This window comes from Cyrtonyx montezumae, unplaced genomic scaffold (genome assembly GCF_038088225.1).
Source record: "Cyrtonyx montezumae isolate F1298 unplaced genomic scaffold, pur_monq_1.0 scaffold_59, whole genome shotgun sequence".
Taxonomy (NCBI): Eukaryota; Metazoa; Chordata; class Aves; order Galliformes; family Odontophoridae; genus Cyrtonyx; species Cyrtonyx montezumae.
The window spans coordinates 475600-499086 of NW_027072066.1; the positions used below are offsets into that span (position 1 = coordinate 475600).

At 57.2% G+C, this 23487-nt stretch overlaps 1 protein-coding gene across 1 annotated transcript in view; it reads left to right on the forward strand.

Annotated features, from left to right (window-relative positions):
- Positions 1-213: 213 nt before the first annotated feature.
- SHANK3 (SH3 and multiple ankyrin repeat domains 3) overlaps positions 214-23487 on the forward strand; it is a 255468-nt gene continuing 232194 nt past the window's right edge. The window contains 2 exon segments of the mRNA XM_065749212.1: positions 214-333; positions 7232-7555. Of these exon segments, the coding sequence (XP_065605284.1) occupies positions 214-333; positions 7232-7555 (444 nt within the window).

The window sequence follows — 23487 nt, forward strand, 5'->3', positions numbered from 1 at the left end:
GCTCCCTGCGCCTGGCAGGGAAGTGGACACTCCTTTGGGATGGGCACACACCCTGCATGGGAAAGGGGCTCCTGGGACTCGCACCACAGCATTCCTGGAGCCCTATGTGAGGTCTGCCTGCTCCATTGAGCTGCCCATGTGGCACACGGGGCCCACGGGTCCCAGCTGCATCCTTGGGTAGTCAGTCCCACACGGTATGGCCAATGGCACCAAATGGAGAAGGATTTGGGGGTGTCGGTGGATGAAGGACACAATGCGAGCCAGCAATGTGCACTCATTGTCCTCAGGGCCAATCGTATCCTGGGCTGCACCAACAGAAGTGTGACCAGCAGGGTGAGGGGGGGATTCTGCCCCTCTGCTCTGCTCTGGTGAGACCCCACCTGGAGCTCTGCACACAGTTCTGGGCTCCCAGCACCAGAAGGACATGGAGCTGTTGGAGAGGAGGGGCACAAAGATGATCAGAGGGCTGGAGCAGCTCCCCTGTGGGGACAGGCCCAGAGTGTGGGGGATATTCAACCTGGAGAAGAGAGGTGTCAGGGGGATATTATAGCGTCCTGCTAGGACCTGGGGGGGGGGCAACAGGAAAGCAGGAGAGGGTCAGTCCTTAAGGGCATATAAGGACAGGATAAGGGGAAATGGCTTTAAAATGGAAGAGGGGAGATATAGAGTAGCTCTTAGGAAGAAATCTTTGACAGTGAGAGTGGTGAGACACTGGCACATGTTGCCCAGCGAGGCTGTGGATGCCCCCGAGGCATTGAGGGCCAGGCTGGCTGGGGCTGGTGGGAGGTGTCCCTGCTTACAGCAGGGGGCTGGAAGGAGATGGTAGATCCCTCCCAACCCAAACCACTCTGTGATTCCATGGTCTTGAAAGTCCCTTGCTCCCAAATGCTGCATGAGTGGCCTTGAACAGCCCATCCCCAGTGACCCAGTAACCCTGGCAGGTGGAGAGAGGGAAAATCTATTGGCAGCAGAATTACCCATCGAGCCTGTAGGACACTGCGGCCACCGCAGGCTGATCGATGAGCCATTCCCTCTCCCCCTCCTCTCTCCCCTCTCTCCTTGTTTGCTCTGTGCATCAGTCAGGCTGCTGTGAGCATGCTGCTGTGCTCCCACCACCCAGCCAGGCACCGTGCTTTGCTCAGCCCCTCTCCCCATCTCTGCCCTAACTCTCTGGATGAAGGAGGTGCTGAGAGCTGTCCTGGATGTGCTGTCATCCCTCTGCCGGGTGCAGGTAGAGAGCAGCCCTGGCAGCTGAGAGCTGTGACAGTGCTGAGCTCTGTGCCAGCCCGTCTGATGTGGTGGTGGGAGCCCAGCTGAGCTTGCTGCCCTGTTTTGTGCGAGCCACCTTCCTGCAAGGCAGGGAGCGGGCACCCTGGTGTCCCAGATGACACTTCTGGGACAAAGCGTCTGCCCAGTGCCCGTCCCGCACCTGAGCACAGGGTGGGCATGGATGCAGCACAGCCCAAGGATGGGGCTGCATTCAGAGCCTGCACATGCTGGTGCCTGGATCACCTCTGGGGGATGAGGCAGAGGACGGGGCTGTGCTGCTGCAGGCTGCTCGGTGCTGCCTCCCACACTGCCCCGGCTCTGGGGTTTGGTGAGCAGCCCACGCTGGGTTGCAGGAGTCCCGGCAGCCGTGTGTCACACTGAGCTCTCAGCCCCACGCTGGGGTTAAGCAGTGCCGTCCCCCTGTCCCCATCCCCCCGTGAAGGCCAGGCCTTCCGCAGCGCCCACAGCCATCGACCGTGCTCCAGCTGCAGCCGCCCCTGGTAAATCAGTAACTGGTGTGTGTGAGCCAGGCACTGCGTGTCCCATGGGCATCGCCAGCCAAGCGCAAGCGGACGCTCCCCGGTCCTTTGAGGTGAGGGCTGAGTCCCTGCGGCCGTGGGGGAGGGCTCAAGGTGACCCTGGGGTCCCCGGGTCCAGGGGAACATGGGGGTGATGAGGAGCTTGCACAGCACCTGCGCCCAGAGCTGGGCTTGGTGCTGCTGTGGAGGCCCGGCTGCTGCTGGAGCAGGCTCTGGCTGCCAGCTCTGGAGAGGTAAGCATTGCCTGGGGCTCTGCATCTGCAGCATGTGTCTGATGGGGCAGGCTGGGGGCTGATGGGACTGTTGCCCCATCCTGGTGCAGGTGGTGGCCCTACTGCCCTATCCTGGTTCAGGTGGTGGCCCTACTGCCCCATCCTGGTACATGTGGTGGCCTTACTGCCCCATCCTGGTTCAGGTGGTGGCCTTACTGCCCCATCCTGGTACATGTGGTGGCCTTACTTGCCCCATCCTGGCGCGCAGATGGGTAACTGTGTTGCCCCATCCCCCAAAGCAGCTCTCTGGGTGCTGTTCTGGAGAAGTTGGGTGCAATCTGAACCTGATGGTCCTTCCAGCAGCAACTCTACCCCAGGACATGGGGTCCCTTCCCAGTGCTCCTCTCTGCACTCACCCGGCAGTGGTCCCCTGGCAACACCCTGGGTCTCCCCTTAGTTCTGCTTGCAGTGGTGCTGTCCCCACCCACACTCCTCAGTGCTGCACAAGGAGCTCTGGAGCACCGTGCCCTGCAGTGTGTGGCCGTGGGGTAGAGCTGGGGCACACCTCTCCTGCAAACCAGCACCACCAGGTCCCTGGTGTGCTGCTGCTCCTGCCACCTCCCCCAGGAATGCAGCACCTGTGCTGGAGCGCAGCCACCTGCAGCCTCCTGTGACCTGCTCCCAGCATCAGCGTGCCTGGCAACGTGCTGAGCTGAGCCTGGAGACGTCTGCCTGCCCTCAAAGGGCTGCAGGATTTGCAGCGTCGCTGGGTGTGAGAGTAGAGGGGGAATTGGAGCAGCATCAACAGAGTGGCTGTGCACAGGAATGCCGGTGCTGGAAGTGCTGGGAGGAAAAGTGATGCTGATGCAGGCAGGGGAAGTCTGCTTGTCTCAGGCACACTGCACTGCTGGCAGCAGCTGGGCATGGGTTAACCCACCCGCCTGCAGAGGAAGGCTCAGGTGTCGTGCAGCTCGCTTTTGCCCCCATGTTGGTACTTGTGAGCTTTCCTTTGGCCTGGAGATGTTGTTGCTGCTGCTGAGGTGCCAGCTGCTATTATCCCTGTTTCTTTTCCTCTGCACCCTAGCAGAATGCAAGACCGTTGCTTGCACCAGAGCCAAGTGCTCCTTGTGACGTGCATGGGGGTGGCACAGGTGTGAAGCCCAGCAAGACACGAGCTGTGCAGGGGTCTCCTTTGGAGCCCTGCTTCCTTCCCTGCACGTGGCCCCAGCCTGTGATCAGAGAAGCCCCAGGGCTGCAGCCCTGCTCTGGGCAGGGCTCTGCTGTGCAGGAGCACACCGCATCAGCTGCTCCGATTTAGCATGCATAGTGAAGTTGGAGTGTGGGTCCAACTGCTGCCCGTGATACTCATACAAAGGAGGGGAGAGGATCTGTGCCGGGCAGCAGATAATGCTGTCACAAGGATAGGGGAAACCAGCCGTGAATGTGTGGGCTAGAAATTAGGCCATCGTGCTTCATCACATCAGAGAAAGATCTGAAGCACTTTTCCAGGAAGAGGAAAGAGGATGAGAGGAGGCCCAGAGGACAGAGTTTGGAAAAATGGCTTCAGAGGTGGCCCCTGGCTGCTGCAGCCCTGGCCCTGAGGATGGGGAGAGCAGCTCCGTGGCCCCATATGGAGCTGGGCTTTTGCCCCATGCCAGGACCCCTGCATCCCACTTCCCCCTTCTTGTCCTTCCATGTCCTGGGCTGCTTGTTTTCTTCAAGCCCTTGTCTCATACACTGCCCTGGGTCCCACCATCATGGGTCCTACCTCATTGTGCCCCACCACCCTGTGTCCCACCACTCTGCATCCCATCACCCTGGGCCTCATTACTCTGGATCCCATCACCCTGGATCCCATTGCCATGGATCTCACCATCATGGGTCCCACTGCCAAGGCTGCATGTTCCCCGCAGAGGTATTCAGTGGTGTAACCACCCATCTGCATTGCTGCTTGTCACAAGGGAATGGTGACAGCTTTTCCTTTGGCAGAAGCATTACCAATTTGTTCCTGCCACTATAAAGCCTCCCCAAAAGATTTTGTAACTCTCCTTGATGGCTTTTTAGCCATTCTTCCTAGCATTAGAATACAACTCATTGTTGTCCCCCCCCCCCCATGCAGCAGTGTGTTCCTGCTGGGCTGTGTGCGTGCTGCTGCAGCTGTGTGTGCTGCTGCTGTGCCCGTGGGATGTGGGCAGACCCCAAGCAACGTGCTCTTCTGAGTTCTGCCTCCTTGCTGCGTGCGTTTGTAGAAGCAGGACTTCCTGCTGCTCCTTATCTTCTTTCTGCGCTCTTCTGGGCCCGCTGAGGTTGAAACAGAGCTCTGAGATCCCCAACCCAACCCCAACCCGTCCCACCGTGCCCACTGGCCGTGTCCCCACGTGCCACATCCCCACGGCCCTGGGACACCCCCACGGATGGGGACTCCCCACTGCCCTGGGCAGCTGTGCCAGTGCTGAGCGCTCTTTGGAGCACAGATTGTTCCCCATCTCCAAGCTGACCCTCCGCAGCGCTCCGTCCCCTCTCGTCCTATCGCCGTTCCCTGGGGATAGAGACCGAGCCCTACTTCGCTCCGTGCTCCTTTCAGCAGTGGCAGAGAGCGCTGAGCTCTCCCTGAGCCCCTCTGCTCCGCACTGCCCCATCCCACTCCCCACAGCACTGTGCTGCAGACCCCCACAGCTCCGCTGCCCCTCTCCGGACCTCGGGCTCTGTGGGCTCCCTGTACCCTGCAGTGGCTGCAGAGCACTGAGCACCACTGGTGCTAGCTGTGTGCTGCATCCTCTGGTCCCGTTGCCCATGGGCCAACGCACCGTGCAGAGCTGCTGGTGCCAGGAGCAGTGCAGTCGTGGGTTTCTCCTCCCAGCCTCCAGTGCGCTGCACTCAGCCACAGCTGCTGGATCCCATCTTGGTTTCCCCTCTTCCCCCTCTGCCCTTTGTTCCACAGATAGTTTTGCCTGCTCCCTTCCTGGCTGCTTGGACTCCATTGTCTCCAGAGCTGCCGGAGGTCTCAGTTGGGCTCACAGTGACTCACGGCCATTCCATCCACTTCCTCCCCTCACCAGCCCCACCTCATCCCCCTGCATCCCTGACTCAGAGCCCAGAGCCCGGCCTGTTCTCTGCAGCCCTCACTTATGCCTTTGCTGCTGATGAGGCTGCAGCCCTTCGTCCCAGAGCCACACTCTCAGCCCCGTTGTGCTCTCCAAAGCAGTTTCCATGCATCTTTACCCAGAGCCTGGCAGACCCCGCATGAAGTGTGGGGATGTCCCATTGCTCCCATCACCTTTCTCTGCCCCCCCTGCCCTGCAGGGAGCAGCTCTCAGACCCTAGGAGAGGTGCTGTGGCACAGGCAGCCCCACTGGGAAGTTTTGGGGTTTCTGTGCTGCTGGGCCAGAGCATATTCTCACAACTCAGAGCTGGTTTATATTTGGGGGTGACTGAGACCGATGGCACTGTGTGCTCCCGTCTGAGCACACCGACCTGACCTGTGCCAGGGGCGAGGGCAGCCCGTGCTCTCCAGCACTGCTGTGAAGGTGTGGGTGGAACAGAAGTCACCCAGAGATGGGCCAGATGCTCCTGAGATGTTCTTGTGTGTCACCACTGATCCAGGATCTCAGTTTTGGGGCTGGTGCTGTGCTCATGCCCCAGGGCCCCTCGGACTCGTGTTGTGTCCCTGGGCTCTGGGTCTGTGGGCGCAGTTTCTCCTGTCTGTTCCTGTCTGTGCTGCTGCTGGACGCTTGGAGCCAATGCTGCTCCAGAGGGGAGAGGTGCTGGGGGCTGGGCTGCCCGCAGAGCTGGGCTCTGGCTGGGGCTGCAGGGCTTGAGGAAGCACCATTACTCATTTCCTGGACGGATCCAGGCTGTACCGTAAATCTCTCAGCTCTCAGTGGTTTTGGGGGCTATTTCTGTTTGAGGATTGTCATCTAGGTTAAAGCCTTGAATCCCAGCCAGCCACGGATGGGACACAACCCCATGCGCAGTCCTGCAGGCTCAGCCCTCATCCATCTGCTGTTGGCAGGGCAGCCCCTGTTCCTGCCCAAGAGCGAGGATTTGACTGCAAGGAGCTCTCCCTGGCAGGAGAACAGGCAGAAGTAGCAGCCCGTGGTGTGGCTGCTTGCCCTTGTGCTCCAAATGCAGGAGCTGACAGCAGCTGTGCTGCCACCAGAGCCTGGAGGTGTCTGCCCAGCTGGGGCAGGTCCCTGGGCATCCATCTGTCCCCAGAGCTGGGCGCTGCTGCGTGCTGTTGTCCAAATTCGGGTGCGTGTTGGTGGGTGCACGTAGCCACGACCCAGCGCTGAGAGCCTCTGAGTGGGGTCCCAGGGAATTCACAGTGGCACCCACAGGAGGAACAGTCTGTGGGGCAGGAACGGAGGTCCTCCTGTAACACAAGGCAAAGTGCTGAGCTCTGCTTGTTCTGCTGCTGTCTGGCCTCCTTCATGGGGATCCCCTCTGTGGGGGCTGGGCAGGCCCTCCAGACGTGCTGGCATGGGGATGGAGGTGGAGAACCATCGTTTCACAAACTGTGGGTATGGGTGGATGGCGTGGAGAGGGGAAGGGGCACACACGTGGGTGATGGCATAGAGAGAAGGCAGCTGATGGGTGCAGGAGCTGAGCCAGCCCCAGATGTGAGCTCTGCTCCCAGCACTGTGCCCAACCCCAGTGCTCTGGGTGTGGTGCACACACGGTGCTCTGAGCCCCTCGAGGTGAGAAGGGCTCTGGGTGTCCCTGTGTCTGCAGTGGGGCTGGTCTGGGGCTGCCCGCTCCCTCTGCTGGGATGAGGAAGGGTCTCTTCTGAATGAGAGTCACAGCGGTGGGATTGGTGCCCACCCTGGCACCTACATGGGGTTGGGTGGGGGTGGTTGGACCCTGCTGGGAGGGGGCCGTGGTGGGGGTCCCCAGTGAGGTAGGGCATCCCAAGAAGGACCTTGGGAGGTGGTTTCCTATGTAGGGTGGGGGTGGTCCTGCGCAAGACCCTCGGCCTGAAGATCCTTGCTGGGGTTGTCCCCATGAGATCCCTGCCAGGGGGTGTGGGGGTGTCCCCACAACAACTCCTGCACGGTGGGATCGGGTTCCCCGCGGAGAGCCCTGAGATGAGAATCCCTTTCTATAGTGTGGAGGGGGTCCCTGCGTGGGGTGCCTGCGTGCTCTGGGGGGGGGAGGGTGGGGTCCCACCGGGGGTGCACGACCCGGTCCCCGCTCACCTCCTGTCTCCCGCAGGGCCCCCGGGGGGGCTGTGAGCGCGGCCCCCGGTGCCGGTGCCGGCCGCCCCGCCGCGCCGCACGGAGCATGCCTCTGAGCCCCGCCGGCAGCAAACATGAGAGCCCGGAGTCGCCGCCACCAGAGCCGCCGCCGCCACCGGAGCGACAGCCCCGCGTCGCCGCCGGGGACCCGGGCTCCGGCCTGCGGGAGGAGACGCGCCTGGACCCGCTCCGCAGCCCCGCCGGTCCCCGCTCCCCAAAGCTGGCGGCCCCGGCGCGCATGGAGGAGCCCGCACCCGGCGCCATCGTCGTCCGCATCGGCATCCCCGACCTCCAGCAGACGGTGAGTGCGCGCCCGGCCCCGACCCGCACCGCTCCTGGACCCGCACCGCACTGCGCCTGGCCCCGCACCGCTCCCGACCGCGACCCCCGCTCCGACACTGCCCGGCAAACTTCTCTCTGCTGCGGCGGGGGATGAAGGGGGGGGGGGCGGCCCCGGCAGGACGGCCCCCGCTGCTCCGCTGCCCCATACTCAGCACCCGCTCCCCGTGCTGCGCCGGTTCCCCACCTCCCCCTCTCCTTCTGCCCGCAGAGCTGCGCAGGGACGCACACACGGCTGCGGCGGACCCTTTCCCCGCGGTGCTCCGGGTGGGGGGCACGGGGTTGTTGGAGGATGGGCACAGCTCCGGCATCGGCTCTGCCGTGGGGACCGGGCGGGTGCTGCGGTGCTGCGGGGATGGTGAGGGCGGCGGGGTGGGCAGTGCGGGTGCAGCAGGCCCCTGCCAGGTGTGGGTGTGTGGATGTGGATGCGACTGGGGTGCCCCAGTGTGGGGACAGCAGTGCCGCGGGAGGAGTGGGTGCGTGTCACCCTCCAGGAGCTGAGGTGGCACCGGGCATCGCGCTGTCAGCAGCGCAGCACGTGGGGCTGTGGGCGCTGGGCACGGCGGGCGCAGCGTGCCATGGGGGGCTGAGACAGAGCGGGTGGTGCTGGGGGGCACGGGGGGATGCGGGTGCTTGGGAGCTGCCGTGGTCAGGGCAGGGGAACTGTTGGCAGAAGGACTGCAATCACAGTGGCTCTAATGAGGGTGCAGTGCTGGGTCAGCAGCATGCCTGGCGGGGGCAGGGGCAGGAGGGGCTGCACTGCCTGTGGATGGGATGGATGCTGAGCTGCTCCTGCATCCGCCTCCCTGCAGTCAGGAGCAGGGTGCTCAGGGTCCGGCTGCCAGCTCCCCGTGCCAGCCCTGCCACACCAGCTCCTCCTCCCTTGGCCTCGTTCCCCTGTCCAGTGGCTGAGGCACGGAGGACCCAGTCCACATCCTTCTGCAGCCCACATCCTTCTGCAGGCCTGCTGCACGACACAGTGTGGCACAGGGCCCGGGGGGGGACAGCCATAAGTCCCGTGCAGTGGTGTCCATCTCTCTGCCTCCCTGTTCCCTGGGCACTGTCTGCACCCGACTCCAGCCTGGTGTGCTGGGGCTGGGGTCAGCATGGTGCTGGGGCCGGTGCGGCGCTGGGCTCAGTGTGGTGCTGGTGGGGTTGGTGTGGTGCTGGGATCAGTGGGGTGCTGAGGCTGATGTAATATTGGGGTCGGTGTGGTGCTGAGGTCAGTGCTGGGCTCGGTGTGATGCTGGGGTCAGTGTGGTGCTCTGCCATGCCCCCTCCTCTCTCTCTCCTTGCAATCCTGTGCTGTGGAGTGGTCACAGGGTGAGGTGAGGCAATGCAGCTGTACCAGACCCAGGTCCCCATGCTGTGGGGGCAGTGGGCTGTGCCATGCAAATCAGAGCATCTTTGCATGCATGAAGTGGGATTTTGACCTCTTCTTTCTCATTTCCCTGTTGATACCCCTGCGAGGGCTGATGAAACATTTCAGGGCTGTGCAGTGGGAGCCAACAGAGCCGGAGCCTCTGGGGAGCCCTGGGTGCTGCCAGCTCTGATGCTGAAGGCTGGGGACATGGCTCCATGTGACGGGGACATGGGGCAGGGCTGCAGATGGGAGTGCTCTGCGCTAGCATCACGGCTGCTGCAGCTCTGGGCTCTGCCATGGCAGTGGGACCAGCCTTTGAGTTTGCAAGTACAATTTTCTGTCTGTCCTGGAGTTGCCTCCAAGCCTCTTTTAGGTTCCTTCGCAACTCTCCATCGCGACCTTTGTGCAGCTGAAAGCCTTTGAATTCACTGTTAGTGGGTTCCGTCTTTAGGAGTGCATCTCCACCGCAGGCAGTGACCTTGTCAGTGCGGGGATGAGACGTGAAGCTGTGCAGGAGCTGGAGAGTGGCCCCTGGGGAACACAAGGGACGGGAGGGACAGGGAACTACAAGGTGTTCTCCAACTGCAGAGAGCAGGTGGGGATGTGGCAGAGGGATGTGTCCTTCTGCAGGACTGAAAGCAGGGGGGCTGCACTGGGATGGGAAGGTCACGCAGCTCAGTGACCTAAAGGACACCCCTCTTCCTGCGCTGCTGAAGGAGTTGGGACATTCCCAACTTCATAACCAGACAGCAAACCCCTCTGGGTGCTGATCCGCAGAGGCTGTGAATGAGCTCTTTCTGAAGGGCAGAGGTGGGGGACTGTGGGCATGGGACAGCCCTGCAGGGGTTGGGGTGGTGGGGAGGCAGCAGAGCAGTGCTCGGTGCTGCTCCTGCACAGTGCAGTGCCTGCAGCCGTGTGTGTGCTGCACAGAGCTCCTCTGGCCTGCACAGCTTGCTGCTCAGCTGGGTGTTTTTTGCAGTGCTCCACGTTTTCTGTCCCCTGTTCCACTCCCTTCCCACGAGCGCTTTGCGAAGCATTTCCTCACTCTGGCTCGCAGAGTGCTGGGGGTCTTACCCAGCAGCTGCTGTGGGGATGGGCACTCTGCCGGGACCCTCGAGGCAAGTGGAGCTGGGGCAGCTCACCCCCGCAGCCGGGCAGCAGGTACGAGGGCAATCAGTGCAGGAGCTCGTGCTGAAGCGTGGCCTGTGGGCTGCGTGGCTGCTGGGAAAGCCCCAGAGATGGCAGAGTGCCTGCATCCTGAGGAAGGACGTCCTGCAGTGACACGTCCTTCCTGCCCCGGGGTCTGTGCTGCGGGGGTTCTGCCCTGTGTGGGGCTGCGGGGGGCCGGGGAGTCCCTGTGCTGCAGGATGGAGCTGCTCGTCCTCCTCCGTGGCTGCAGAGAAGGCTCTGTGGTCCCTCTTCTCAATCTGGATGCTTCAGGATAATATTTTCTGCCTTGTTATCTCCTTAATGCAAATGAGGGAAGAGCTTGAAAAACAGTGTGCAGAACATTGGTTCTTCTGCTAAGCCAAGAGAAACCAAGGAATAAATTTTCCTTTTATAATAAGAGAGGCAAACTTTTCCTGGACTTCTGCTCAGCCAGGACTGAAGGTGAGAAGGAAGGCTGAGGAGAGGGGTTGTGTTGGGTCATTCTTGTGGGGTTTGGTGCCAGTTCACTGTAGCAGGAGCATGTGAAAGCGACTGCGGGATGCAAGCAGCACCAGCTGTGCTTCTGCAGCAGGGTGAGGTGGGGATGTGGTGGCTTCAAGCTGTGGCCAACATATGCCACTGCCCAACTGAGCCCTCAGCACCCCTCTGAGCCCCCACCTTACATCTGAGCCTCTCACCATCCGACTGAGCCATCTGCCTCCCAGATAAGCCATCCACCACCCAACTGAGCCCCCAATAACCAAATGAGCTGCCCACCGCCCCACTGAGCCATCACATCCCAGCTGAGCCTCCCACGGCCCAGCTGAGACCCCAACACTCCACTGAGCCACCACCACCACCCTGATGAGCAACCACATCCCAGTGGAGACTCCCACCTGAGCCCCCCACCACCCAACGGAGCCCCTATCACCCAGCTGAGCCCCCCACCACCCAACGGAGCCCCTATCACCCAGCTGAGCTCCCACCACCCAACGGAGCCCCCCACCACCCAACTGATCCTCCTGTGGACAACATGGGGCCACACAGGGCTGCCTGTGCCCACAGGGACCCTTGGTGCTATCCTGCAGGGTGGTTGCTGGGGTCTCGATGCTGCAGAGGGGCTGTGTGATGAGGGACCTTGGGTCTGATCAGGTTGTTCACAAAAAGGTGTTGTGTCTGCAAGTAAAAGGCCCTTTTAGTAAAAGATGCTGTCTGATGCCCTGCTTCCTAAAGGATGAGCAGAGAAATGGTGGGGGCTGTGGGAAATTCCTATGGGCACATCAGATCCAAGGAGTGCCACTGCTGTGCTGTTGTGTGCTCTGGCCCATGGTGATTGAACAATGCACACTTTGGGTGTGAGGGGCAGTGCAGTGCCACTGCTTTGCCCACAGCAGCTGCATGTGGGTGCTCAGCAGCAGTGGGTTTGGGGCAGTGCTGGGCTTGGGGGGCACAGCAGTGGTCCCACCTGCCCGCAGCCTGCTCTGCTGCACGTCCCTTGCATGCTGCCTTCCTGCAGCCAGCTGTGGGTGATGTGCGCTGAGCACTGTGGTGCTGGTGTAGGTGCTTTAGGATCATGGAGTCATGGAATGGTTTGGGGTTGGAAGGGACCTTCAGAGGATCATAGAACAATTTGGGTTGGAAGAGACCTTCACAGAACCACCAAATGGTTTGAGCTGGAGGGGAACTTCATAGGATCACAGGGTGGTTTGGGTTGGAAGGGCCCTCTAAAGGCTGTCTGGTCCCACTGCCTGCGATGAGCAGGTTCATAGGTTCATAGGTTCATAGGTTCATAGGTTCATAGGTTCATAGGTTCATAGGTTCATAGGTTCATAGGTTCATAGGTTCATAGGTTCAGGGAAACTCACAGCTCCATCAGTGCTCAGAGCCCCGTCCCCTGAGCGCAGGTGTCTGCAGAGATGGGGCAGCACCACCTCTCTGGGCAACCTGTGCAGCTTCTCACCACCCTCAATGTGAAGACCTTGCTCCTTACATTCAGTCTCAGTCTCCTCCTTTGCCCCCCTCTTTCCCCTTGTCCTATCACACAGACTCCACTAAAGAGGGCAGGACAGCTGAGCTCATTGCAGAAATTGGGATGGAAAGGATGAATGAAGCCATCCTTTGAGTGTGCTGTGGACTGGAAATCCAGCAGTGAAAATGGTAGTGAAAATCTGCCTTTGTGTGTGTTATATGATTCCCAAAGCTGTGCTGTGCTTTGGTCGAGGGTGGGGGGAAAGGGTTGGGGAGGTGAGGACTCCCTGCTCCCCCAGACAGCACCGTGCTCTGGGACATCCCTGGAGTCAGAGCACGGCTCTGGGCAGGTCTGCCCCATATACAGCCCCACACAGGGGACTGAGGGTTCCTCAGCACCAGGATACAGAGGCTGCTGTGGGATCAAAGCAGGAGGAGGAGCTCCTGTCTGTGGAGCAGCTCTGAGCTGCTGGCACATGGTGGCACGGGCACAGCGGGGAGGAGATGATGAGAAGGGCTCTGCGGATCCGTTCCCGTCCGTGGGGCTCTCCCCGTCTGCTGATCACGGTTCGTCCTGCTGCTCCTCCAGGCACAGCCGCTGCTCATCGCTTTTGGCTGCACGCCGCTCTGTGGGATGGGGCGGTGGTTGGGATAAAATTATCCCAAACACCTGCAAGATTTATGAGATTATAATCTATTTCTTAAGGAAGCAGAAACATGCCCCAGCGGATTTCTTTCTTTTTTTTTTTGTACCCCTGAAGCAGCAGTGACTTGCGGCTCTGTATCACTAAAACACAACTGAAAATGCATTGCCCAGGTCATGCGCTGGGCGTGAGTCCCAATCTCTGTAGATGGAAACAGTCTTTGGGTAATGCAGAGTGCCTCTGGAGGGCACTGCCCAAACCTGGTTCACCCCATAGGGCAGCCCCACGGCCATCGTGCCATGCAGTGGCATGGAAGGGGCTTTCCATTTCCATTGCAGCAGAAACGGGGAACGCTTGTTCCACGGGATCACAGCTCAGCACATCACATAAAAAATGTATACACAGAGATAAGAGCCTCCTGCTGATGAGTGGTGCTCTGGAAGCGGCCAACTCTCAGAGCTGGAGCTCATCAAAAAGCCCAGAAAATTTGGGAGGGGCAACAGCAGCGTTCAGCAAACGATGCTTCATCCTGAGATCTCCGAGGGCTTTTCTTCTCCACTGTGTGCTGGTGGTGGCTCTTTCCTTCTACTCCTAATCCATCTCAAAACCAGACCGAGGGGTTGTAGGGTTGGGATGATGATGTCCCTATAACTGTGCAGCAGCTGCCCCATTGAGGCAATGCACACCATGGGGAGATGGCAGTGTGCTGTGAGCTGTGTGTGGGGTACGGCCGTTCCCCGCTGTGGGGCTGGGACGTGTCCGGCTGTGCTCAGGGCATTGCTCCATGTAGTGCTGCAGTGGATGGATGGCCGGGTGCTCATTTGCTATTTAAATCTACACCCACCCACACGGCGCTCTATTTTGATCCTCACTTGCTGTCACAAAGAGGGGATAAAAAGTACAAAATCAGGTTCGAGTGCTGTAGCTTCTCCCAGGCTGTTTTTAACGGAAGGAATGGAAAGGCCTTTTGTGGCCCAAAAGGGACAAATCCCATCCTGAAAGGACTGAGGATTGGTCCTATGTGTCTCGAGACCGTGCAGGAGACTTCACTGTAGTTTCCCTCACTGGGAACGCAGTGAGTGGCCCTGGATGGGAGTGTGGCCCCTGGTCCTTGACCACGTGGTGCCACCAACCCAACCCCAATCATGTGTTGCTACTCATCCAACCCCAACCACGTGGTGCCACCAACCCAACCCCAACCACATGGTGCCACCAACCCAACCCCAACCACGTGGTGCCACCAACCCAACCCCAACCACATGGTGCCACCAACCCAACCCCAACCACGTGGTGCCACCAACCCAACCCCAGTCATATGGTGCTACTCATCCAACCCCAACCACATGGTGCCACCAACCCAACCCCAACCACGTGGTGCCACCAACCCAACCCCAACCACGTGGTGCCACCAACCCAACTCCAACCACGTGGTGCCACCAACCCAACCCCAACCATTCAGTGCCACCAACCCAGCCCCAGCCATGCAATTCTACCACCCCAGCCCCCACCATGCGGTGCCACCACACCAAACCCAACCACATGGTGCTACTAACCAACCCCAGCCACCCTGTGCCACCACCCAGCCCCAACCACGTAGTGCCACCAGCCCATCCCCAATTACGCGGTGCCACCGTGCCAATGTCTGGTCGTGTTGTGACACCATGCCAACCCCAGCTCCTTGGTTCTGCTCCACACTTCTTGTTCCTCTCCCAGTGCCACACAGCTCCTAAAAGTCCCCGTTTCTGAGCTTCATCTCATCCACTTGAGCAGTGCAAACAAGTGAACGAATAAATCAGCAGAACGTTCATGTTGCAAAGTTCATGTTCTCTGTTCAAGAAGCGTTTAGATGAGGTGCTAAGGGATTTGATTTAGTAGTTGGGTAGGGATAGCGATAGGAGGATGGTTGGACTAGATGATCTTGTAGGTCCTTTCCAACCTTATGAACCTATGAACCTATGAAAGGCAGGTTTGGAGGTCAGGAGATGACCTGGATGGTCTAAACCTGCACTCTGGTCCTCGGCCAGAGCATCTGCTTTCTGCTGTTGTAAAGATCTCTGCATGTCAATAGTTATATTGGATTTTCAACCTTTTTATGGGAGAATCAAACCACTTATGCACATGCTTTGAGATGCTTTTTGATTACAAGCTGCACATTGTTTTTCCATAGGAACCCGGCTTCTTTCAGATCAGATTAATCGTGCTCAATGAATGAGACAGCTGTTGGGCTTTTTTTTAATCATTCTCATTCAGCCTGCAGCCCCGTGCTTCGCTCAGTGCGTGCTGCTGAGTGCTGCACCAAACGTGGCGTGGTTTAACGTGTCTTTGTAGCTTTGTTTTGGGTGTTTGTTTTCCTGACATAAATGTGAACACGTTCTGTCAGCACCCAGACTGTGGGGTTTATGGAGGAGCAGACTGGGGTCCTCAGTGGATGTGAGGGGAAATCCTTCACCCAGTGGTGGTGCAGCCCTGGCACTGCACTGATCTGTGGGTGCCCCATCCCTGGGCATGCCTGAGGCCACAGATGGGCCCTGGGCAGCCCCAGCTGGGGGACACTCAGCCCATGGCAGGGGGTTGGAGCAGGATGATCCTTAAGGACCACTCCAACCTGAGCTGTTCTGTGATTCTGTATCAGAATGGGTTTTATCTGGTGTCCTGTGTAGCTAACAGGGGTTGGCTCCAGCATCACCTCTGCTGTGCATCCCCCATGCAGCAGTCATGTGAGGTGAGGAGCTGCCTGGCTTGGGCTGTGGCTGATGTTTGTACAGTCATTAATGGGATCGCAGAGTGCAGCAGGGAGCAGCAGGGCAGTGGTTAATGCTCAACCCACCAGCCTGGGCTGTGTGAGCTGAGCTCGGAGTCGCTGGGCAGTGTCAGAGCCAGGGGACGTGCTGGGGACTGTACAACCATGCAGATCTGGGAGAGGAGCTGAGCACAAGGCCATCGGTCAGGGAGAATCACGGAACCATTCATGTCGCAGATGCGCTCTGAGGTGCTCAGTCCAACCCCACCCCACCCCACCGTGCCCATTGGCCGTGTCCCCAAGTGCCACAAGCACATGGTTCGTGAGCACCGCAGGGGATGGGGACTCCCCGACCCGTTCCAATACTGAAAGCCTTTGGCTGAGCACATGAAGCCAGTTTATGTCCCAGAGCACACATCCATAAATCGGCACAGGCGGTTATGGGTCGGCCCACCCAGCAGCTCAGCTCCCAGGTGAGCAGCTCTGACAAGGAGGACCCAACCAGGTGGGGGTGCAGCAGAGACCCCTCCCAGGGCACGGGGCCGAGCATGGGGTCCGGGCGAACAGGAAGAAAGTTCACTGAAGTAACTACAGATTTAAGTCCCTTTTTCTGCACATTCTTTGTAAATTCGGGGGGCTTGGGGCTGCTCACGCATTTGCAATGTATCCGGTATTGGGAGCGTGGGGCACTTGTATTTAATTTGTTACTACTAAGAACTATTTTAAGGTGATAAATGAACATATTTTAATGCCAATTTAAAGCCCACTTCGATTTGAATCATAAGTAAAAAAAAAAAAACAACCGCTCATCCCCCGTTAAGTATGAAAAATGCCTCTCACTCTTTTCTAAATATTCGGATAAATCTAAAAAAAAAAAATGGGATGTGTATTTTACAGTGTAATTGCTTAAAGAGATGTGCAGAATTACCACGTATGTTCCCAGGAAACCCCATCGTTTACCTCTGGATTTCTGGCAGCCAATGGATCACGGCCGCGTGGGGAACGGCTCTGAAAGCACTTCATTATCTCAACCCTTGGTGCAGTGCTCAGTGGTGAAGAAGGGGCAGAACTCGTGTGCTTTGGGTGCAGGCGTTAAACCGTGGGGATGATTTCCAATGCTCTTCAATGGCCCAACCATTCCTTTGTGTGTTGCTCAGCTGGGAAGAAGGAGCAGAACTTATGCTCTTCTCTGCTGCTGGAATTAGGGAACCAAGCATGCTCACCAGAGAGAGTGCAGAATACATCAAAGGATGAGCGGCCTTGGACCCCCCCATGTGAATGTGGGCAAGGTCCCTGCTGCAGCAGACCCCATCATGACCGCTTGTGATCAGGAACGAGGTCTGAGACCCCCATTCACTGGAGGGAAAGGGTTGGTGATACCCTTCCACGTGTGTAAAATGCTGACTTCCACCTCCTGATGCACTTTTTGTTGCGCTTCTGCTTTCTGCCTCCCCGTGGCTCTTTGCTCTGTGCTGGCTCCCTGCCCTACAGCATTGCTCTGTGGGTAGAAGGTTGGCTGGTGGGAAGCCAGAGGAGATAACAGGCAGGGACTGTGGGGCATGAGGAGCTTCTGATGGAATGGATGAAGGAAAATGTGGTTGGATATTGGGAACAATTTCTTCTTCAGAGAGTGGTCAGCACTGGCACAGCTGCTCAGGGTGCTGGGGGAGCCCCCATCCCTGGGGGTGTTCAAGGACCATGGGGACGTGGCACTTCGGGACATGGACAGTGGGCACGGTGGGATGGGTTGGGGTTGGACCGAGGGATCTTGGAGGTCTTTCCCAGGTGTAATGACTCTATGGAAACTTAGAGCAAGCATGGCATAAGAGATGCAGCAGGTCCAGGCAAGGCATAGAGGATGCAGCAGGTCCAAGCAAGGTGAAAAGGATGCAGCAGGTCCAAGCAAGGTGTAAAGGATGCAGCAGGTTCAAGCAAGGTGTAAAGGATGCAGCAGGTCCAAGCAAGGTGTAAAGGATGCAGCAGGTCCAAGCAAGGTGTAAAGGATGCAGCAGGTCCAAGCAAGGTGTAAAGGATGCAGCAGGTCCAAGCAAGGTGTAAAGGATGCAGCAGGTCCAAGCAAGGTGTAAAGGATGCAGCAGGTCCAAGCAAGGTGTAAAGGATGCAGCAGGTCCAAGCAAGGTGTAGAGGATGCAGCAGGTCCAAGCAAGGTGTAAAGGATGCAGCAGGTCCAAGCAAGGTGTAAAGGATGCAGCAGGTCCAAGCAAGGCATAGAGAATGCAGCAGGTCCAGGCAAGGTGTAGAGGATGCAGCAGGTCCAAGCAAGGTGTAAAGGATGCAGCAGGTCCAAGCAAGGCATAGAGGATGCAGCAGGTCCAAGCAAGGTGTAAAGGATGCAGCAGGTCCAAGCAAGGTGTAAAGGATGCAGCAGGTGCATTTTGCTCAGGCTTGGCTGTCAGAATAGGTGTTTCTGTCATCTTCTGGAAGGTTCAGTTGTAGCTCTGTGCTGGGAGCAAACATTTGCTCACACCTTACTCACATCCTGTGCTGAGTGCCTTGCCTGGTCTGCATGAGGAGCTGAGGAGCAGCACGTGCTTCCACTATTGGCTTCCAGATTTTTTGGGAAGAAGACATCAGGGCAGCCTTCCCCCTCCCTGTGCTTAGAGGGCAAAGGGAATGTAATTGAGCCATAATTCACAGTTACTGGTAAGAAAGCGTGGGACACAGTGTGAGAAGCAGTATTAGAACTTTATATTACAGCTATCTCCAGGGGAGATTATTTTTATTAAAATCTAGGTTGATGGAAAATTCAGAGATTAGCTTCATTCTGAATGTATGGTTCTCTGTGGATCCGGTTCCCTGCTGCCTCCAGCTGCCATGCTGTGCTCTGCCTGCAGTGCCAGACCAACACCAGTGTGCTGAGGGTGCCCAGTGCTGATGTGCCGAGGGTGCCCAGTGCTGATGTGCCGAGGGTGCCTGGTACTGTTATGCTGCAGAGCTGCTGGGAGCTGCGATGCCGTCAGTTCTTACACCCCATCATGATGCTGGCTCTGTCTGTGAGCCCTCTGTGGTCTTCCTGTTGGCTCTCAGGTAGAAGCAGTGATTGCACCCACACGCCATGGCTCGGGAGGTGCAGCCCTGAAGACACAGTCGCTGTTCCTGCCCCACTCCTCCTGCCCCTGCTCCGGAGCCAGCACAGCACCTGCAGGACCTCAGGAGCAGCTCTGAATTCTTAAAGCATGTCTGAAAGCTTTTCCGATGCACTTCCACACTCAGGGTTTTCCTTTGCTGTCAGTGTCTGCACTTCTGCCAATGGATTCCTTCTGGGTAAATCTGAACGTATGGAGTGAACATAGACCTGTGGATCTGCTGCCCGTGGACGCTCCCCTGTCCCTCTCCCATCCACAGCACTGCTCACTCTCAGATGGCACTTTTTCAGTGGTGTTGGGGTACTGATAGTGTTTCTCCCCCATGCTACCCGCAGCCCAGCCCCCAACCCACTGCCCTATGGTGCTTCCAGCACCCCCAGCAGCCCCATGCAGCTCAGATGGGATGGGGTGGTAGTGGGCAGAGTGGGTGCATAGCAACTGCTGAGCCACAGCCTGAACCACTGATTGAGCACCTGGAGAGAGACCCGTTCAGCCCTGGGAGCACAGGGGAAAGCAATTCATCTGTGTGACCAGCAGGAGTGGGGCCAGGCTCAACCCTTCTTAGACCTCATTTAAGGCAGACTGCCACCAAGGAAGGGTCTCTAGTTAGAGATTCCTCCTTTGTGGAGTTTTTCCCTGTGAGCCTTCCATTTTATTTTTATTTTTGTATTGTATTCTCGTTGTGCTGGTCTTGTTGCTGTTGCACCATTACAGGGGGTGACTGCAGATCTGTATCGTTCCAGCTTGGATTTCCTGCATCTTCCACATGAGTTTGTTCTGGGGTGGGCTTCTGGCTTTGCCCCATCTCTTTCTCCTCATTGTGCTGCATGGGGTTTTTTTTTTAAGAGAACTTTGGGCCACTTCTTCATCATCTCCTTCCTGTCTGGGACAGAAGAGGGCTGCGGTGCAGTGCCACTACAGAGGGCTCAGGGAGACCTCGTGGCTCCCACAGCTTCTGAATGTGGATTATGGTGAGGGGGGGTCAGCTGCTGATCCAGGGAACAGCAATAGGATGAGAGGGGATGGGATGATGGAGTGCTGGGGAAGGTCAGGTTGGAAATTGGGAACAGCCTGCACCCCAAAGAGTGCTCGGCACTGGCCCTGCTGCCCAGGGCACTGAGGTGGCCCAGGGCTGTGGGAATATGGCACTTGGGGCACAGTCAGTGGTCATGGTGGGATGGGTCTACTGTCTTCAGGCTCCTCCAGGGATGAGGCGGCACAGCTCTGGACAAACCCAGTGCTGATCCACCCCACTCAGTTGCTGTGTCCATGGGAATGGTGCCCAGGGCATGGGATGGGATATTTTAGTGGTCCTAGAGTGCATCCTGCACTGCAGAGCTGTGTGCTGCATCAAGTGCTCCCCACTCCTGGGTCCCGCAGTGCCAACACCATGGGGGATTTGTTCTCAGTGCAGTTTATGTGGATTCCTCATCTGGGAGGGAGCACCGTGGGCTTTATTCACCCAAATCCACTTTACATGGTAAGCAAGCTCAGAGCAAGAACATGAGGTTTATGCCAGGAGAAGAAAAAGGTAAATCCGAGATTACAAAGTCAGCAGTGCAGTTACAAAGGAAATAACAGAGCAGAGATTTGCAGTGTGTCTGTTTAGCATTTTTTTTTTGCCTTTGAGCTGCAGGCAGCTGAGCTCCTGCCTGGCGGCGTTCTGAATCCACACTCCTCATGTGCGGCGCCTTCTGATGCAGAAACCCTGGTTTCTGGTTCCTACTCTTTCCCCAGTTATCCACAGAGATGAAATAAAATTCCATAGCTCTCCCTGTGCCCATTCTCTGCCACCGTTGGGACCTTCTGACATCACCACTTTGCCTTTTGTCGTCGGTTTCCTTAAAGTGAACCCCAGCAGAAGCGCATCGGAGCAAAAGCATCCCTGGACATCAGTGCTCCTCCAGCTCTGTCTACCATCCACTCATTTCCTTTTTCAAGAATTTGTGGTCCCCTGCTGGATTCCTTCCAGGAGAGCCCCATCTTTTTGCAACTGGGGAACTGAGAACTGGGCCCAGCATTCCAGATGTGGCTTCACCAGGGTAGAGGGGAGGATCACCTCCCTGTCTCTGCTGGCCATCCTCTTTTTAATGCACTGCGGGATGCCACTGACCTTCATGGCCACCAGGGCACGTTGCTCGTGACCAACCTGTCACCCTCTGAGACCTCAGGTCCTCCTCTGCAGGGCTCCTCTCCAGCAGATCGTGCCCCAGTCTGTACTGATGCACGCAGTTATTCCTCCCCAGGTGCAGAGCTGTATGCTTGCTGTCTTTAAGCCTCATCAGGTTCCTCCCTGCCCAAATCTCCAGCAAGTCCAGGTCTTGCTGATTGGTAGCACAGCCTTCAGAAACGGGAGCTGAGGTTTCAGTTGCTTTGGGATGGGATCTGTACAGTCAGCGAATGCTCTGAGCTCCTTCTGAGCACCGTGGGACCCCGGGGGTTCCCCTGGATGGAGCTGGTGGGGCTCAGATAGCACCTGGAGCTGGGATCAGATGGAGGAGCTGGCACTGGCTGATGATAGCTGAGGCAATGGTTCCTTCTACTTTTTCCTACGGCTTTAAAGCAACCTTAATTGGCCATGCTGGTGATTGTAAGAGATACCAGTACATGTGTACGGTGATGGTCGGGATCTCCTTCGGGTGTCTGCGTGCTAGGTGTGGGCTGGACATGCGTGGACACAGATTTTGCATCCCACCAGTATTCTCATTTCTGTTTTCCTGGATCAAGTTACATCACAGTATATTGTTTTTTTTTTTTTTTCCCCGGATAATATGTTGCATAAAAAAGGATGTGCAGGGACATTAATATACTATTACTAATAGAGCTATAAATCATTTATCTCTGTAACTGTGCACCACTGTATCGATCCATTACAGTAATTGTTGTGTTCAGTGCTTGTGTTGCTAACCTTTCTTCTGTTGCTCGCTTCAGGTGAACTGATCAGTCTGAGCGGGTTTCTAAATTCCATTCATTCCTTTTTGATATTTTTCTTTTATACTGAAGTGTCCTAAAACACATTCATCCTTTTAAGTGCATTGACTGCTGTCGTTGGGGGTGCAGTGCCTTTGCAGTGTGGCTCCAAATCCAAGAACCGTCACAGTTAAAAGATCCCGTGAGCATCGTTGCGGCCCCACGTGCTGCGCTGATATTCCATCCTAACTCTGATGTCCCAGGAAAGCTTTACTGTGCTCACAGCTGCTGTGGTGGCCACGCGATTGCTGCTTCAGGAAGGAACTTCTCGGTCCTGCAGGGTCACCACGGCCCTCACAGTGCTCCTGTGGCACAGTCTGTCCTTGTGTGTCTGGAATAGGGCTTCTATGCAGTGCATAGGATGGTTGGGATGGAAGTGACCCTATGGGTCACAGAGCCGTGGGACGGTTGGGGTGGAAGGGATCCCCCAACCCCACCTCTGCTGTGGGCTGAGTTCCCTCCCCCTCAGCTCATGCTGCCCAGGGCCCCATCCATGCCCTTGGGCACTCCAGGGATGAGGCACCCACAGCTCTGGGCAGCATAGCTGGGTGCTCACTGCCTCCAGGATTTCCTCTTACTATCTAACCTCAATCGTCCCTCTACAAGCTCTTGCCTTGGTGCTGGCTTCGCCTAGACCAAGCTGGCAGTCCACACTCCTGTTTGTTCTTTTCCCTGGGATTGCTGCGGGGGTTTACCGACAGCTCGGGTGAAATGATGTTTCTCCCCTCAGTTTGTGCTTGTTTGTTGTGGCACAGATTGCTTTTGGGGCTGGTGTTCAAGGTGAGCAGAGCTGGAGGGGATGACGTCTTTTCCCCTTTCTGTGATCTGACTGAGGTGTTTTTCCACAACGTTTTTTTCTCTCTTCTTCCCCATTGCTTTTGGCGAACGTCTTTCTAATCTGCTGCGGGTTGTTATCAGGCTTTGTGTGCGTATAGTTGCTCTCCTTTACTGGGGGTGCGTGCGGGGAGTTTTACAAAACAGGATTCATCTTTGCTGGCTCTCACCATCTAGAGATGTCACATCTCGTGGTATGCACCTTGCCTTAGTTAAGATGCAGTCTCTATTAGCAACTTCTTATTTCCTTTCATATCTTCCGTGGTTTGATAGACCATAGGCGCCTCAGCCTCATTGCTCCACCGAAGTCTTTGGTGCTGTTTGTCACCGTTGCCATATTGGCCGCGGGCAGAAGAGCTCTGTGATGGTGGCACATTCATGACAATTCTGAGAAACCAAACTTATGGAAACGAGGTGTCGTGAACCAGTATTAAATGCTGCTTCTAAAATGTGCAGCCACCTCCGTTGTCGTGATCCCAGAGCTCTGCACTTCCCACCATGAAGTCTTCTCGGTCCGGGGGAAGTCATGCTGTTCCCGACAGCACAAGTTCCAGTAAAGCGTTTCTGCAGCTGCTTTTGGCCATTCTGCTGTGGAGCACCGATTCTCTAAATGTGTTCTGACTTTCACAGGTCATTGGCATCGTTAAAGGCCTGGCTGTTAATTAAACCGCTAACCCAACGAAATCGTGCTCCCCTCTTCTGATTGGCTCTTCCTCGGTGCTGGTTTATTGATAGCAATTTGTGCTTTGTTGTACCACTGCTTTACGGGATCGACTTGTGGAGCCGGCGGCGAGCTGCCGATGTGGGGCTGGGGGGGGGAACGGTGTTGGAATGGGGCGGGAGAGCATGTGATGATATGGGGGCAGCGTGGTGGGTACCAGCAGGATGGATGCTGATGGGTGGACGTGGCCATTCCAGCAATGCACGGTGAGAGGCAGCGAGAACGGCAGTGCCAGCTGCAGCAGACAGAGGCACTGTCCTTCTCTTGCCTTCTCTTGTCCTTCTCTTGGTAATTCTCTGTGCGAGGAGGTGAAGTAATTGTTGTAGGGGAAAGAAAGGGAAAGAGGAGTCTGTGCCACGAGCTGCCAGGGCTATGCGTGGCTCTGTGAGCTGCAGTCA